The 13,810-nt window shown below is 44.5% G+C and overlaps 1 protein-coding gene across 1 annotated transcript; it reads left to right on the plus strand.

Moving 5' to 3' along the window:
- The first annotated feature begins 9,965 nt into the window (after nt 1-9,965).
- LOC133893167 (GDSL esterase/lipase At4g10955-like) lies at nt 9,966-11,148 on the plus strand. The gene is made up of 2 exons (XM_062334139.1): nt 9,966-10,136; nt 10,264-11,148. Exons 1-2 carry the CDS (start codon nt 10,069-10,071, stop codon nt 10,958-10,960), a joined length of 765 nt encoding a protein of 254 aa, XP_062190123.1. The 5' UTR covers nt 9,966-10,068; the 3' UTR covers nt 10,961-11,148.
- The last annotated feature ends 2,662 nt before the right edge of the window (nt 11,149-13,810 follow it).

The raw sequence follows: 13,810 nt of genomic DNA on the forward strand, positions 1-13,810 counted from the left end.
CTATATATGTAATTTGGTCACATTTCACCAAATACAAGTGACTGTAGATACCAAAATACAAGTAGACCACACAGACTAACACTAGCTAAAAGTCCGCTCTTCTTTTCTTCATATTCTTGAAGTCAGTAATTATATCTTCGTAGGTGTAGTTTCCTACAATTTGCTCAAGAAGAACTTTTGTGGATTGCACAAGACGAATAGCATTTATTATGTCTTGTGATTTCTTCTGCAAAGCTTGACCAAGTTGTTCTGTGATTTCCAATATTTCTCTCATCATACATAGGATAAATACAAACTCAAAAGACATCAAATGGTTGAAAGAAGTATCTTCATCGGCACGGTTTGAACCAGCTGACGAATCAGCAGCTAAATTTTGTAGAACTGAACTTACTGCATTGAACATATCCATAAGGCTGGAAATAGAAGAAACCCACCTAGTATCACCTGGATGTTTCAGTGAGCGGATCTGATTTTCTCCTTGACCTGTCTCAAGCTCATCAATAGCTAGCAAGCGTGCAAGTTCAACCATTTGGGCATCATGCCGCTTAGATGAGGAGTCAACTGTGTTTACAATAAAGAGAAGTTTCTGAAAAAATTGGCAAACAGGAATCACCTCCTTTGATACAGTAACAAGAGCAAGTTGCAAACGATGAGCATAGCAATGAACATAATATGCATAGGGACATTCTTTGAGAAAAAAAGCCTGCAACCCATTAAACTCTCCCTTCATGTTGCTGGCACCATCATACCCTTAGCCACGAAGGTTTTGGACATAAGGGCATGGTTGGACAATATGGAAGACAATTCTTCTTTCAGTGTCAATGCTTTAGTGTTCGTTACATGTACCAAATCAAAGAATCATTCTTGTAAAACACCATCTTTATTAACAAATCTGAAAACAAGTGCCATTTGCTCTCTTTTTGCCACATCACATGTTTCATCCACAAGAATAGAGAACTTTGCATCCCCAATTTCATCACGGATATGTCTCCTAACTTTCATTGCAAAGATGCTCAAGATCTCCTTCTGAATATCAGGTGATGTGTACTTGCAAAATTGTGGGGCATTCTCTAAAACCACACTTGCAATTTTAGGATTAAATTCCGCAAGAAGTTTTAGCATTTCAAGAAAGTTTCCTCTATTTCTTGACAGTGGTGTTTCATCATAACCTCTAAAAGCACAAGATTGAAATGTTAGCCACTTAACAGCTGCAATTGATGTTTTCAACCGCAAGACGGTTTCTTTCTTTATCCCGATTGCTTGTTGCCTCTATAATATTGTCTATATGATTTGGTTGATTCAGTAAAATTTGACATTCTTTCACTGCATTGTTGTGATGTGAGCAAGGAACAGATCCTACATGAACTAAAAAAGCACACTTTTTCCCATCATTAACTTTCTTCCAGTTATCAAAACCTTGTGTTGTGAAGGCATCAAAATCACCTCGTGTCTTTATATTCTTGCTGCAAAGGAAGCAAAAAAAGACAATATGCACATTCGCTGCTATGTGAGTATTCCAACCAAGATGGAAACTGACCAAACCAACTGTACTAGAAACGGTGTTGATGCTCTTGTGGTCCTGAAGGCTTATACTTCTTCAATAATGGTTGCATAGGGCCTAACTGTAAGTATGCTCGCTGCACTAGATCTCTCTGATTGTTTGGGTAATGCCAAATTTGTGGGCGCAATGCAGGATCTCGCTCCAAGAATTCAATGCCTCGAAATATGATAGGTTCACTTGTTTGCTGTTCTAGGTGCTCTTCTTCTTCTTGCTGTTTCAAGTGTCCTTCTGGCCATTCTAAGTGTTCTGATTCTTGCTGTTCCAAGTGTTCTTCTTGCCTTTGATGTTCCAGTTCAAGTATGAGAAGGGGAATCAAGAGGTGTTCTTCTTGTTGTTCCAATTCAAGTAAGCAAGGGGGAATCCATAGATCTTCCACAACAACTGATTCATCTCGTTTCCTTCTGTAAAATGAATCGATGGTTTTCAGACGACCCATTACTTGATTCCTACCTGATTTCGAAATTTTTACCAAATACCATGAGCTATTCTTCTTGGATAAATCATAAATAGGCAATCTTTGAGAGATTAGAGATTTAAAGATGAAAGGAAAAAATAACCTGACTACCTGAGGGCTGAGGGGCTTGCAGCGTGCTGCCTGCTGTCCCGACGGGGAGGACTGCGGGCTGCGGCACCTAACGACTTGACGAGCACCGCAGGTCCGCAGCTGACTACGCGTGTCGCATGCGGACGGACGCTGAAAGATGCCACCGCACGAGCTCCGGTCTTCGCCTCGCCGCCAAATGGTCGTCAGTGCGCAACGCTCTACTCTGAAAAAATTTACTGGGCCAAGGGGGTGCCGGAGCCCAGTTTGGCCTCCACTGGGCTCCGCCAGTGATAAGCTGTCACGCTTTTAAGTGAATTCTACAATCTATGTATTACCTGGAAAAGTAATGTAGTTTGTACTCTTACAACGGCAACAGTTGTATGGAAAGAACCGATAACTGCACTTTGCTACGACATATGGAGCTGTTTGCAGGACTTTCTTCAGTGGATTCAGTTACTTGGCCACAAATCTTGTCCATTCCTACGTAACATCTATGTGCACAAGAATTCTTGGCAGATATCTAACATAGTGCATGATGCTGGGCAGGTATCACAACTCGTTGAGCCGAGTGGGAGTCTTGTCACTGATGCTAGAAGACGGAAGAATCTTCTGATTGGCCTGTTGTTCTGAGCCGCTCTAGCGTCAAGTCTTTCTGCGCAAGGTTCTTCAGCGCCACAAACTTTTCTGCTGTCGCTAGGTCTGTTCTGGATGGCATGTGCTCTGAAACTGCTGCGCCGCATGGCTGTCTCTGAAACGCTGGTCGTCCATGTAAGATAACAGCATCTGGATGCTAGGGTAAGCACGTTTGAATGATACGAAAGGGTTGCGTGAAAACTTTCAGAAATTCGTGAGCTGGTGGCGTGAAAAACTTTCAGAAAGCCGTTTACTTTGAGCTCGATGAACGGCATGTCTGCAACCGCTCCGTTTGGGCGAGGCAACGCCGAAATTAGAATAGAGCAAGAGGGTTCGGCATGCAATGGCATCACCTTTTTTTTTTTAAGAAACCAGACGATTTTAGTTGATCATTATCGGTATAACCAAAAACCTAAAGATTATATAGCAATATGTACACAAGTCCCGGTCCGCATCACCCTGCAGCTTCCCCGATTGCCACTGCCAAACTGGATCGGATGCGCCAGCGTCGATACATCCACCACCGACGAGATAGGACAAAAAAGATCAATCAAGTTTTTTTTAGTCATCAGCAGCAGCGCAAAACGCTATTAGAGCGTTGAACGAATCAGACGACCCCATCAAACAGGATAGGTTACACTTTCTCCTTTTGAAAGAAGCAGAGGCAACGATACTACCAGAAATCAACATGGCAAACCAACAAACCTCATCGAATCTTCCTCATAAGAGAAATCACGGAAGGACAAAAACACCAATAGATCTATAACAAAAACCATCAAAGAAAACTACTAAGTAACCTAACAACTAGATAAGAAAGTAAACTAACTACTAACTAGTACTAATTATCAGATCACCCTCCTCAGCCGAGGCCGGTCGGCTGTCGAGACGAGGGGGCCAACCGACCACCGTTCCTCTCGGTCGCCTCCGGTTCGGCTCCGCTCGAGAGCTCTCTGGAAAGGCTAGGCGTAAAATTGGCAATGGTATCACCTGTGCCAATGTCCAGCCCTTGTTGTGTCGTTTCGGCCTGCAGCTTATGATCGTGAGGGTGCGCGTTTAAGCGGGCCGTGAGAACTGAGAACCGAGAGATCGCAATTACGTTTTCAGCCGCGTTTCGCTGAGAATTGTGGTGCGGGCCGAGAAAAAGGCCCAGCTCAGCCGTATGCCCAGCTCCTTTGCTCTTATTTGGGTGGCTTTGTTTCCTCAAAATGGGCTTTGGTCCTTTTGGAATTGGAGGATTTTTTATATTAATGTAACAAAATTAGGTGACTGTTTAAAAAAATGATATACCTGCTATTTTACTCTAGACTATCTATACCTGCTAGAAAAGAAGAAAAAAATGTTGATAATCTGCACGGATTAGTATGGAAAATAAATTAATTTCCCAGTCAATCCGAAGAGATCGGGTTTACTCTGGACATATTGCCTTACTCGGTTTTCCTCACTGTTTCTTTCATGTGATGTCATGAGAATTGCGGTGGCTATACTAATATCTCAGTTGCACAAGAATTTCGCTTTCTGGTGATGCAGCTTACACAACTAAAGGTGGACCTCTACTTATGCAAATTGATTTCCGCCAGCTTCGTTGAGAAGCTAACTTTTGGGGAAGAAAAAAAAAAGGTAAGCTTCCCAAATCCTGAGGGCTAATTTACGATGTCTTGTTGGTTTTCCCTTTGGAGAAATAAGTGACCTTCTGGCATTTGCTCAGGGCAACACCGAACGACCACGATTGTTAGGATGACATGGCTGCACAATTTCACCAAAACCCACCTGAGAATGACTCTCATCGACTCGGGTCTCCTTACTAAATTGAAGCCATGTCATACTATATCGAGTATCGTCAATATTCTCCTGCACATATTCCTCGCAAGAAAATAATATTATCACTACACATCTGACGATAAACAGGAACAATTACTAGGCATTGATGTCACTTTTTGTACGCTCTATCTTTACAGCACTTCGTAGCTGCCTACCGGCTGATTCTATTCCTCCTCTCTATCGTAGCTTACACACCTACCCGATCCTTCCTACCAGTTTCTAGTTTCTAGCTAGTCCCGCTTTGTACCATGCTTATTTGTCTGCTATTAACTTCTGCTGATTTTCTTCTGCCATAGATATGATGGAATGGAATAAGCATTCCATGGACTACCAACTCCATATCACAAACATCACGTCCAACCATGTCATACGTTCAGACTGATTCTTCCTTAGCACTTCATCACAAAAAGCACCAGATGGTAAAATAGTTTATCAATTATCACGTCAAAAAAACTGACTCCAACGAGCACTCTTCCACTAGCCGAACAGTGGAGTCGAGCCTACTATAATGAACAAGTTTATCTTCGGTTCAAATCGCAATCACTGGATCAGGATCATGCTATTATTTAATGTCCAAGACCAACTAGTGATGTTTACAATCACATGAAAGGAAAAGCCCGGTTTGTTTCGGGCTGAAAATGTGCTGCCCAAACCCAGCCCGCTCTTGGGCTGCCCAGTCACGTTCACGCTGCAACTAACGAAAAGCAATTTTCAGCCTGGGATAGGCACATTTCAGGCAGTTGTTCTGTTAACCAAATCCAACCCGAATAGCTACCGGGCCTATGAAGTTGGACCTAAATCGGGTTGAGTTCTGGCTGGTTCGGACTTTTGCCTTGGTGCGCCAAATCCTTCTCAAGAGCTTGTAGCAACCACAACGAACGCCCCGGTTTGCCCTGGAAAACCTTTGGTGCAAACAAGTGAATTGGTGTAAACATGCAAATAGCGAATGACACTCGTCCGATCTTTATTCGAAGACTACGATTGATCCCATCAGTAGAGCGATTGATTTGCAAAAAGTCGTGTGAGGTCATGAAATATCGGGAAATGACTCATCTACTGGTAAGATATAGGATCAACCATAACTTTCAGATAGGGATTGACAGATGACATTCACTGTTTACACGTTTACACCAATCTACTAGTTTGCACCAACGTTTTCCCCGGTTTGCCTAGTCTCGAGTTCGTTAGCTTGATTGATCATGGCCAACTTACACACTAGAATCTTCTGTAAGTCCATTAATTTCTTCACACCTAATGGTTAGGCATCTGAAAACGAGATTGATTGATCAGGCGACGAAGAACGGCGGTTGCCGATAGGGGTTAGGGGAGGGGTTGATTTGGGGGTCATTGTCGTACTTGAAAGAAGTCCTAGGGAGAAAGGTTGGGTTGGTGGAGGAGGCGGGCGCGGAGTCGGAGCAGCGAGGTGATAGGGGTGCTGTGGGCAGCAAATGATGATCGGATAGGCTATGCTGGGACAGGGTGAGCAGAGACGGCCCGACGGTGGGTGGCACCAGTAGATCTAGCGGTGGGAGCGTCGCTGGAGACGAATGGAGGAGGGCGACGCACAGGAGCAAGGTGAGTCCTACATTTAGAAAACTGATCAAGGAGGAAGACGACACGGATGCCATATAATCTTCATTCTAAGGTTCAGAATAATTGACTGGTATTTACCTTATTTTCAGACATCTAAACTATAACAACACCTTAATTCCTTAAGTTTTCCTTATAAATTTTGAACCAAAGAAGTACAAAAGATAGATAAAACCAACCTTGCACGTCGGCTGATATCCTATCCCTGCCCCCGCACTGGACGGAAGCAGAGCTTCTTTGTCGCACGAGCACAGTGATCGACAGCGTCCAGTGCTTGTGGCAGGGCAAATGAAGTGCCCGTCGATCACCACTGCTCGCGTCAGCAGCGCCACGCAAGTCGGGACCCACGCAATTATATGCATGGATGATTGCAGGGCCCACGCTGCCTTGCTGACGGCGTTCGATAACGTACGCATCTGCTCTGAGCCGATCGAGCATGCACGGTGTCGGATCCTCCGTTAGAGAATCTCTAATCCATAATCCATATATAGTACGCTCTACGCCTGATTTTTTTCTTCCCACGACTTTCCTAGATTTTCCACCAGTCTCTCCTCTTTAGATCTCTATAAAAATTCATATCCAGAAAGATTCTCTGATATACTTATCTATATCATATATTTCATAATTTAATGATTGAGTTGAAAAAAAGAATAAACACATATTATAATAAAAAAATCTTTTATAGTACCAAATTTTGCTTTCGATCCCCATCCCCATCCCCATCCCCAAAATTCGTGCATGCTGGCAATCTTTCAGCCATGCGAAACAAGTTGTGCTTTGCATAAAGTTTTTTTAAAAGATTTAGATTGGCATGTGCCACTCTCTTTTTTTCCTGAAATTTTGTTGGCCCATTGACTCTACTTCTTAAGGCATGTCTGTCAGTGAACTCAAGACGCATGCAGAGGGTTTGCTGTCAGTCAATTCAAGATGCATGCAAATGGTTTGTTGTCAGTCAATTCAAGATGCATGTAGATGGTTTGCTTAGTTACCATAGTTCTAAGGTGTTCTATAAATTTATCAGTGCATGAACAGAGAATTGCTGATACACTGAATATTGTTGTTTGACTATCTATATTAAATCAAGTAGTGTGCACATAATTACAGTTATGAATATTTGACCATGTCCTTGATATTACTAGCTAGCATCAGCGCCATCGATGCGCTTGACGTTATCTTGTGCTTATTTTTCAATTAGTGATTGTTAGTTATATTTTGCTTATCTCTATGTTACACATCTAATGTTTACTTTCATTTGCGCAAGTTCATACTCATATCATATCTAAAATGAGTAAAATCCATTGCACTGACTTCAACCATTTTCTAGGATTCTCTAAAAAGAATCTGAAACGACACTTATTGAATAAGGGATTAGAATAATAATCTTTACATAGTTGTACGTGTATTATGTCACTTTTGTTTAATAAATTTTTAACGTCCGTTGCAACGCACAACATATAACTAGTATTTATATAAATTCGACTAGCAGTAAGAAAATATGGTAGAAGTAGAAAAAAATCAAGCCAAGTAGAGATCTTGCAGATCTCCACTAAAGTCTTACCTCTTTTACATTCGAGAAGCATATATGAGGTACTGACACGGGGAAGCATTAAAAAATTGCTCTCGTCAAGGGGACATGATGATCTCTATCAGCAGGTTCATCACTGGCTGAATTTTATATGTTGTAAATTTTTTCCCTTGCTTGAGTTTTATTTTTCTCGACACATGGTTTTTGGTGAAGCGATATGTGCAATGGCAACACACTCGAGCTATGGAATTTGTTCTTACCGTTTATTCCATTGGGTTTCCGGCAAATAGTTCACAGGGAATATTCTAATATGGACACAATTTTCATACATGCGGACAATGCAAATGTCTGGAAAACATTATATTTTAGTCTGGCCACCAGCTCGGACTCGACAAGAATCCTAGGGCCAAGCCTGTAACAACCGGGCCGGCCCGGGCCGGGTCATCCATTAACAAATCTTAGTATGTTTGGTAGAGCTTTTTTTTACCTAATTTTTTTGAGGAAGTGATTCTTGGATAAAAGTAATTATGTGTTTAAAAGTGATTCTTTAAGGTAAATTTTATGAGTAAATAATTATGTATGAAAAGTGAACTAGAGGAAGCTATTTTTTTAGCTCTCACTATCTAATTTATTTTAAAGAATAACTCCCATAAACTTCACTTGATGAGCTTAAAAAAAACTGTTAGAACTCTGTTAAACAAACGTGATGATCCCAACTCCCAAGTCCGAACCGCAAGCCAACCTCCCCCCGGGTCCGGCTCAATCCCAAAGCTCTCTCGCACAAACGGACCCCAGGCATGGTTCTCGCACGTCAACATCCACCGTGAGCAAAGAGAGAAAAGCGCGGCATCAATGTGAACGAATCAGCACGCAGAACCAAAGACCGGAACCAAGCACATAGGAAACAGCCGATGGGTAGGAAAGGAAAGCGACTACACATTAAAGATTTTACGTGACATGATCGTTGATATATGAATCAACTCTCAACAGATTTTACGTGTTAGTGACCGGTTACAATGACGTTACGTTAAAAGAATCGTTACCGGTGAGCAGATATAATAGGTGTGTTTGGATCTCTGGCTAGGAAAAGATCTTGTCTTGTTTGGCAAGATTTTGCATTTAGAACTGCTAAAAATTCTTAGCTTTTAGGGGCAAGGTAGCGTGCATAGGCTAGAAAAAATCTTGCCCAGCGAGGAGAGCCAAAACAGCTCGCTCTCATCCGCAAGAGCCACGGCTGGTGGAGGGATCGATGCATAACTGCCTCCATAGCTTGACGGAACCAAACGCCACAACACAGCAAGCCCGGGTTACCTCAAACGAGCTAGTTTGCCCAGCCAAGCTAAGCTAGACTCAGCTAAGATCCTTTTCAGCAGCTATTTTAAATTTTTATCTTTAAAAATATATAATTACAATATTTTTTATTTTTTTCATCTCCAACAGCTTCTATATTTCTTACCTTCTATTACTCTTCTCTCATCCGACGCACTGTCAGCCTCTGTGAACAGAACTCCTACAATATTACGGCTGCTACAGTAACCCAACAATTTGAAGTGCTGTCGTATTTTGTGATGTACTGTAGCACTGGAGATGTCCTAAAGATCCAAACGCACCCACTATTGCTTTCTGGCTGTTCCGCACCAACGCCCCCGAGGGCTGGACAGGACCGCCTAACCCGTAGCCCAACCTGTCATACGCTCACAGCCTCACTCTCACAGGACAGGCACGAAAGATTCGATCCTTAGTCACGTCAACTTCGTCCGAGGGCGAGCTACCAGCTACGCCTCGGAGCCGGCACATCGATCTGCTGCCGTGCTGCGTGCGTGCATGGTCCACGTCTAGCCGCGACGAATATATGCTCCCTAAAGCGCACCAGGCCTGCGATCGCCGTGGCCCGTCCTGAAGAAGAAAAGGAAAGGAGAAGAAGAGGAAGAAAAAAAAGGAATATTTTTTTATTATGGATGAGGGAGAGGAGGAAGAAGAGAGAAGAGAAAGAGAAATAGGCAGAGATCTGGCGGTAACTATTCGCAGGCAGCACGTTGCCATCCGCCGGTCGGGACGAGTCGATCTGGAGACCGATCGAGACCGCCCTGTCCAATCCGGTTGATTCAGTCTAAGTCCTTGAAAGTGGAAAGGAGGGAACGGCCTGCCTCTGATCGATCAAGCTTTGTTCGGGCGCGTCGCCTTTATTCCTGCCACTGAAAAAAAAAAGGGTTAAAGCTTTGCCGCACTAGCTAAGCAAATTCGGCGTAATCCTGCAACGCACCCCCCCCCCCGGGAGTATATATTGGCCGTCTCCCCTTCCCCGCCTTCCCTACGCCGGCTACCGACCGCACCTACAGCACACAGATCATTAAGCGAGCGAGTGGCTACTGAACACTAGTGCTTAGCTTGGTGGCCATGGCAATGGCGCAGCATGCGAGCTTGTCCTGCTCTACTACTTGGCGGGAGCTCACGAGCACGAGCTGGTGAGTGTCCTAATGCGTTTGATCTCTTGTTAGTTGTTAGATTCTTGCAGCTCTGGAGTCTGGACTGTTTCTTGTACCAAAATATGTTTGTGCTGACGTGTGCATTGGGTTTCGTTGTTGGTTGCAGGAGGGACAATGACTACAGGAGGATGGTGATGGCGTGCCTGATCGAGGCGGTTTACCTGCTGGAGCTGGAGCGGCAGGAGCGCCGGGACGCGGCGGCGGTGGCGCAGCAGTGGTGGAAGCCGTTCCAGTACCGCCTGGCGCACGAGCTCGTGGACGACCGCGACGGCTCCGTGTTCGGCGCCATCTTCGAGCGGGACCACCACCTGCTCGATGGCGACAGGCCGAGCGGCGCCCCGAGCGCGGTGATCGCGTTCCGGGGCACGCTGCTGCGCGCGCCGACCATCCGCCGCGATGTCGAGGACGAACTCCGCCTGGTGGCCTGGAACAGCCTCCGCGGCTCGGCGCGGCTGGCCCGCGCGATGCAGGCGCTCAGGGCGACCATCGACCAGTTCGGGTCCGAGAACGTGTGCGTCTGCGGCCACTCCCTGGGCGCCGGCTTCGCGCGGCAGGTCGGCAGGATGCTCATGGCGTCGCCGCGGAGGCAGCCGCAGCAGCAGGCGGCGCTGGAGTTCCACCTCTTCAATGCGCCCTACCTGTCGCTGCCCATGGGCGTGAGCAGCGTGGTGAAGACGGCGGGCTGCCTGCTCAAGGCGCTCCGCTCCGGCGTCGGCAGGTGGCACGGCAAGGCGCTCCGGAACGTGGCTTACGCCAACTGCATACTCGGGTACACCAGGCTCGAGAGCTGCAGGAGGTTGTGAGAATCCGATGCGATGATCGATAACGTGAGGCGTTGAACAGAACTGTACTTATGCGAGTCGTATATGTATGGACACCTTGTAGAATTCATCCGTAGAATGTAGGAAACAAATAAGCATCTGACCGGAGGATGCACGGCTTCGCCTGCATGCTTACTTTGTACTCTAAATTGTGAATTAAAGAAGCTATCGTTCATGGTTTGTCCAATTAAAGCACATATCAAAAGTCGGAAGAAATCACGGGAAATTGTAATCAGAAAAAGGAAGGTTCGTATAGATAGTTCGGTCCATCCTTGTTGCACAATTCCTAAAGCAGGGCTGCACGCTACGCACAACTTGGCCGCTCGGCCGCTCCGGTCCCCAATCCCATCACATCTCAGCTGCTCACCACCTGATCGGCTTGAGTCCAATCATTGGGCACGACGGGTTGCGGGGCTCGGCGAGGAGGACGAGGTGACCGGAGCAGTAGCGTGAGGAACCGGGTGAAAGACTGCCGTGCGGCGGCGGCGGCGTCCAGTTGCCATGTCCGTGCGGCTCGGCAGCTTTATAACCGTTTGTGAGTTTTACGTACGTGTTATATAAAACACGAGTTCCTATATTATATTCTTTTTTATTATCCTTTTATTTAAAAAAAATTAAAATTTAAATAATTTATTCATTTTTTTAACTATCCTGTTCCTCCAGCCTCTCCATCTTGTTAGGGTCTATAGATATATGTGACCGGTTTTACTAATAAAAATAAATGAAGATATTATATGACAAATTAGCGGATAATCTCATTCTCCTATTTCGGATCTCATTAAATCAAACTACGGTATAGCTCCTGACGTATTAGTTCGATGGTACTTTCATGATGTATTCATATTTCTATAACTTGAGTTTACGCTTGATGTTATTATATTTAATGTTTGTATTTTCGTTATAACGCACTAGCACTTGTCTCCCATCAAAGATATGCTGATGAACGTGTACTCACTCCTTTTCTTCCTGATGATTTTTCTGTTACTTTCATCGTGAAACTTAACTGAATTTTTCTTAAAACTAGATTGAGTATCTAAGCTTTCTGGAACGAACTTGCCGCAACACTACGAACATTGAAAAATTAGATTTTAACTTGGGTGTAATTTCCTTTTCGGAAACTCGGTTCGAAACTTTTGATACTCGATTTGAAACTTCTTTGAAACATGAGTTTTCACCGACACTCTGAGACATGTCCGGGAACGTTCTTGAAGCTCTCCGAAACGCACAGGCTCACGCTGGCAACGACGACGAACGCGCACGCACGCGGCACCCACGTTTCCGCGGTGGAAGTGCAAATCAGGACGGCAGCACGGCAACGCCACCACGAGGGCTGCCCATGTTGGGTGCGTGCCGCTGCCGCAAGCTCATTTCAGGGGCACAGGCGCCACCGCTTCCTTCACGCTTCTGCCCCGAATTAGATTGCACCGGCGAAGGTAAAAAAGGTGCTGATTTTGGAGTGGCCAGCAGCTAAGAACTGTCAAAAAATGCAGTAACTCCAGCTGAAACTTTCATCTTTTTTGAGGTTGCTGCATCGAACAAGTAGAGAAACTCACAGGAGGTCTCTCCGTCTAGAAAATCTTCTCGATCGATCTCTTCTGAAATTCCCCTCTGCTCTCTCCTTCCATTCGCCGAAACCACTCGGGCTCCCAATCGCCAACTGACGACGTACGCAACATGCAGCATCGGAATACTTCTCACCACGATGGAGCACAAGGTAACCATTTCGGCTTTAGTTCCCAGTAAGGCACAGCATTGCCACGAGTAATTTACTGTTGCAAAGAAATAGGGGACCTTCATTCTCATGACACTGTTTCTTGTATGGCGCAGTTTCATGACGCTATGCTGTTGCTGCCTAGTCGACGAAATGCTTATGCGACACGTGAGTGCCTTATATAGTTTGTGTATTATGAATGAGTATAGAGGGAAGGACGTTCCACTAGATTTTATTAAGAGAATGTCAGATCTTGAATTCGGATTGGTTCAGTAAGATCGTGCTCGACTAACCGTTAGCACCGTGATATTATAATTATAGCTATTATATTATTCCCAGAATCGAGCCTCATTCCCATCTCAGCAACATTGTTGCATACTAAACTACAAATATGGAATGTGTTCTCAGAACCTGAACATGTTCCTACGCCATATGGTGTGAGAGGCAATTGTTGCGGCATGCATGGTACACTTTTACCGTGACAACGGAACTGAGGAAGGAAGGATTGGTGCTTGAGGACCGCGAGAAAGGAGTACAGGGCAAAAGCGTTAAGGATCGCTTACCTTAATCTAAATAAATTATCTGAAATGACAAGTAAAACTGACCGGAGAGAGTACAATTTTACCATGACAACGGTAAAAAATCATGTTGGTATGGAAACATGTATTTTACAGAAAATGTCTAACACGTAAACGACAAAAAGATAACAAATGCCACGAATTGATTATCTGCATTAGTGGTATTGATTTCATATGAAAAATGTTACAAGCGTGTAACCGTCTTTAACAAATTAACCCTCGCTTGTCACTGTGTCGCACATTCTCTTGCTTTTTGATGTTTTTACCATCTCCTATATAGTTTCTAGAGATATAAGTGGGCACATCGTTACTTAGTTTATTTTTCTCTAAACTTAATTAGATAGAAGTGAATTTTTAATTCATTTTTTAGTTTTTGGTCGATCCAATAATTAAAAAAATATAAAACTTAGATCCCTAATAGTTGCCTTCCACTTTCTCTTGTGGCTCATTGTCGTCCACTGCATCACCTCGATCACCTCCTGCTACTCAACAGCCCCACCATCCAACACGAAATAGATGATCGGATCTGATAAACTATGATTG

This window comes from Phragmites australis, chromosome 15, assembly GCF_958298935.1.
Source record: "Phragmites australis chromosome 15, lpPhrAust1.1, whole genome shotgun sequence".
In the NCBI taxonomy this organism is placed as follows: domain Eukaryota; kingdom Viridiplantae; phylum Streptophyta; class Magnoliopsida; order Poales; family Poaceae; genus Phragmites; species Phragmites australis.

What these genes read in the sequence shown, in the direction of transcription:
- LOC133893167 (XM_062334139.1), top strand. Translation starts at nt 10,069, where the DNA reads ATGGCAATGGCGCAGCATGCGAGCTTGTCCTGCTCTACTACTTGGCGG. An exon ending in GAGCTCACGAGCACGAGCTG is followed by an intron (nt 10,137 to 10,263) that starts GTGAGTGTCCTA and finishes TGTTGGTTGCAG; the next exon opens with GAGGGACAATGACTACAGGA.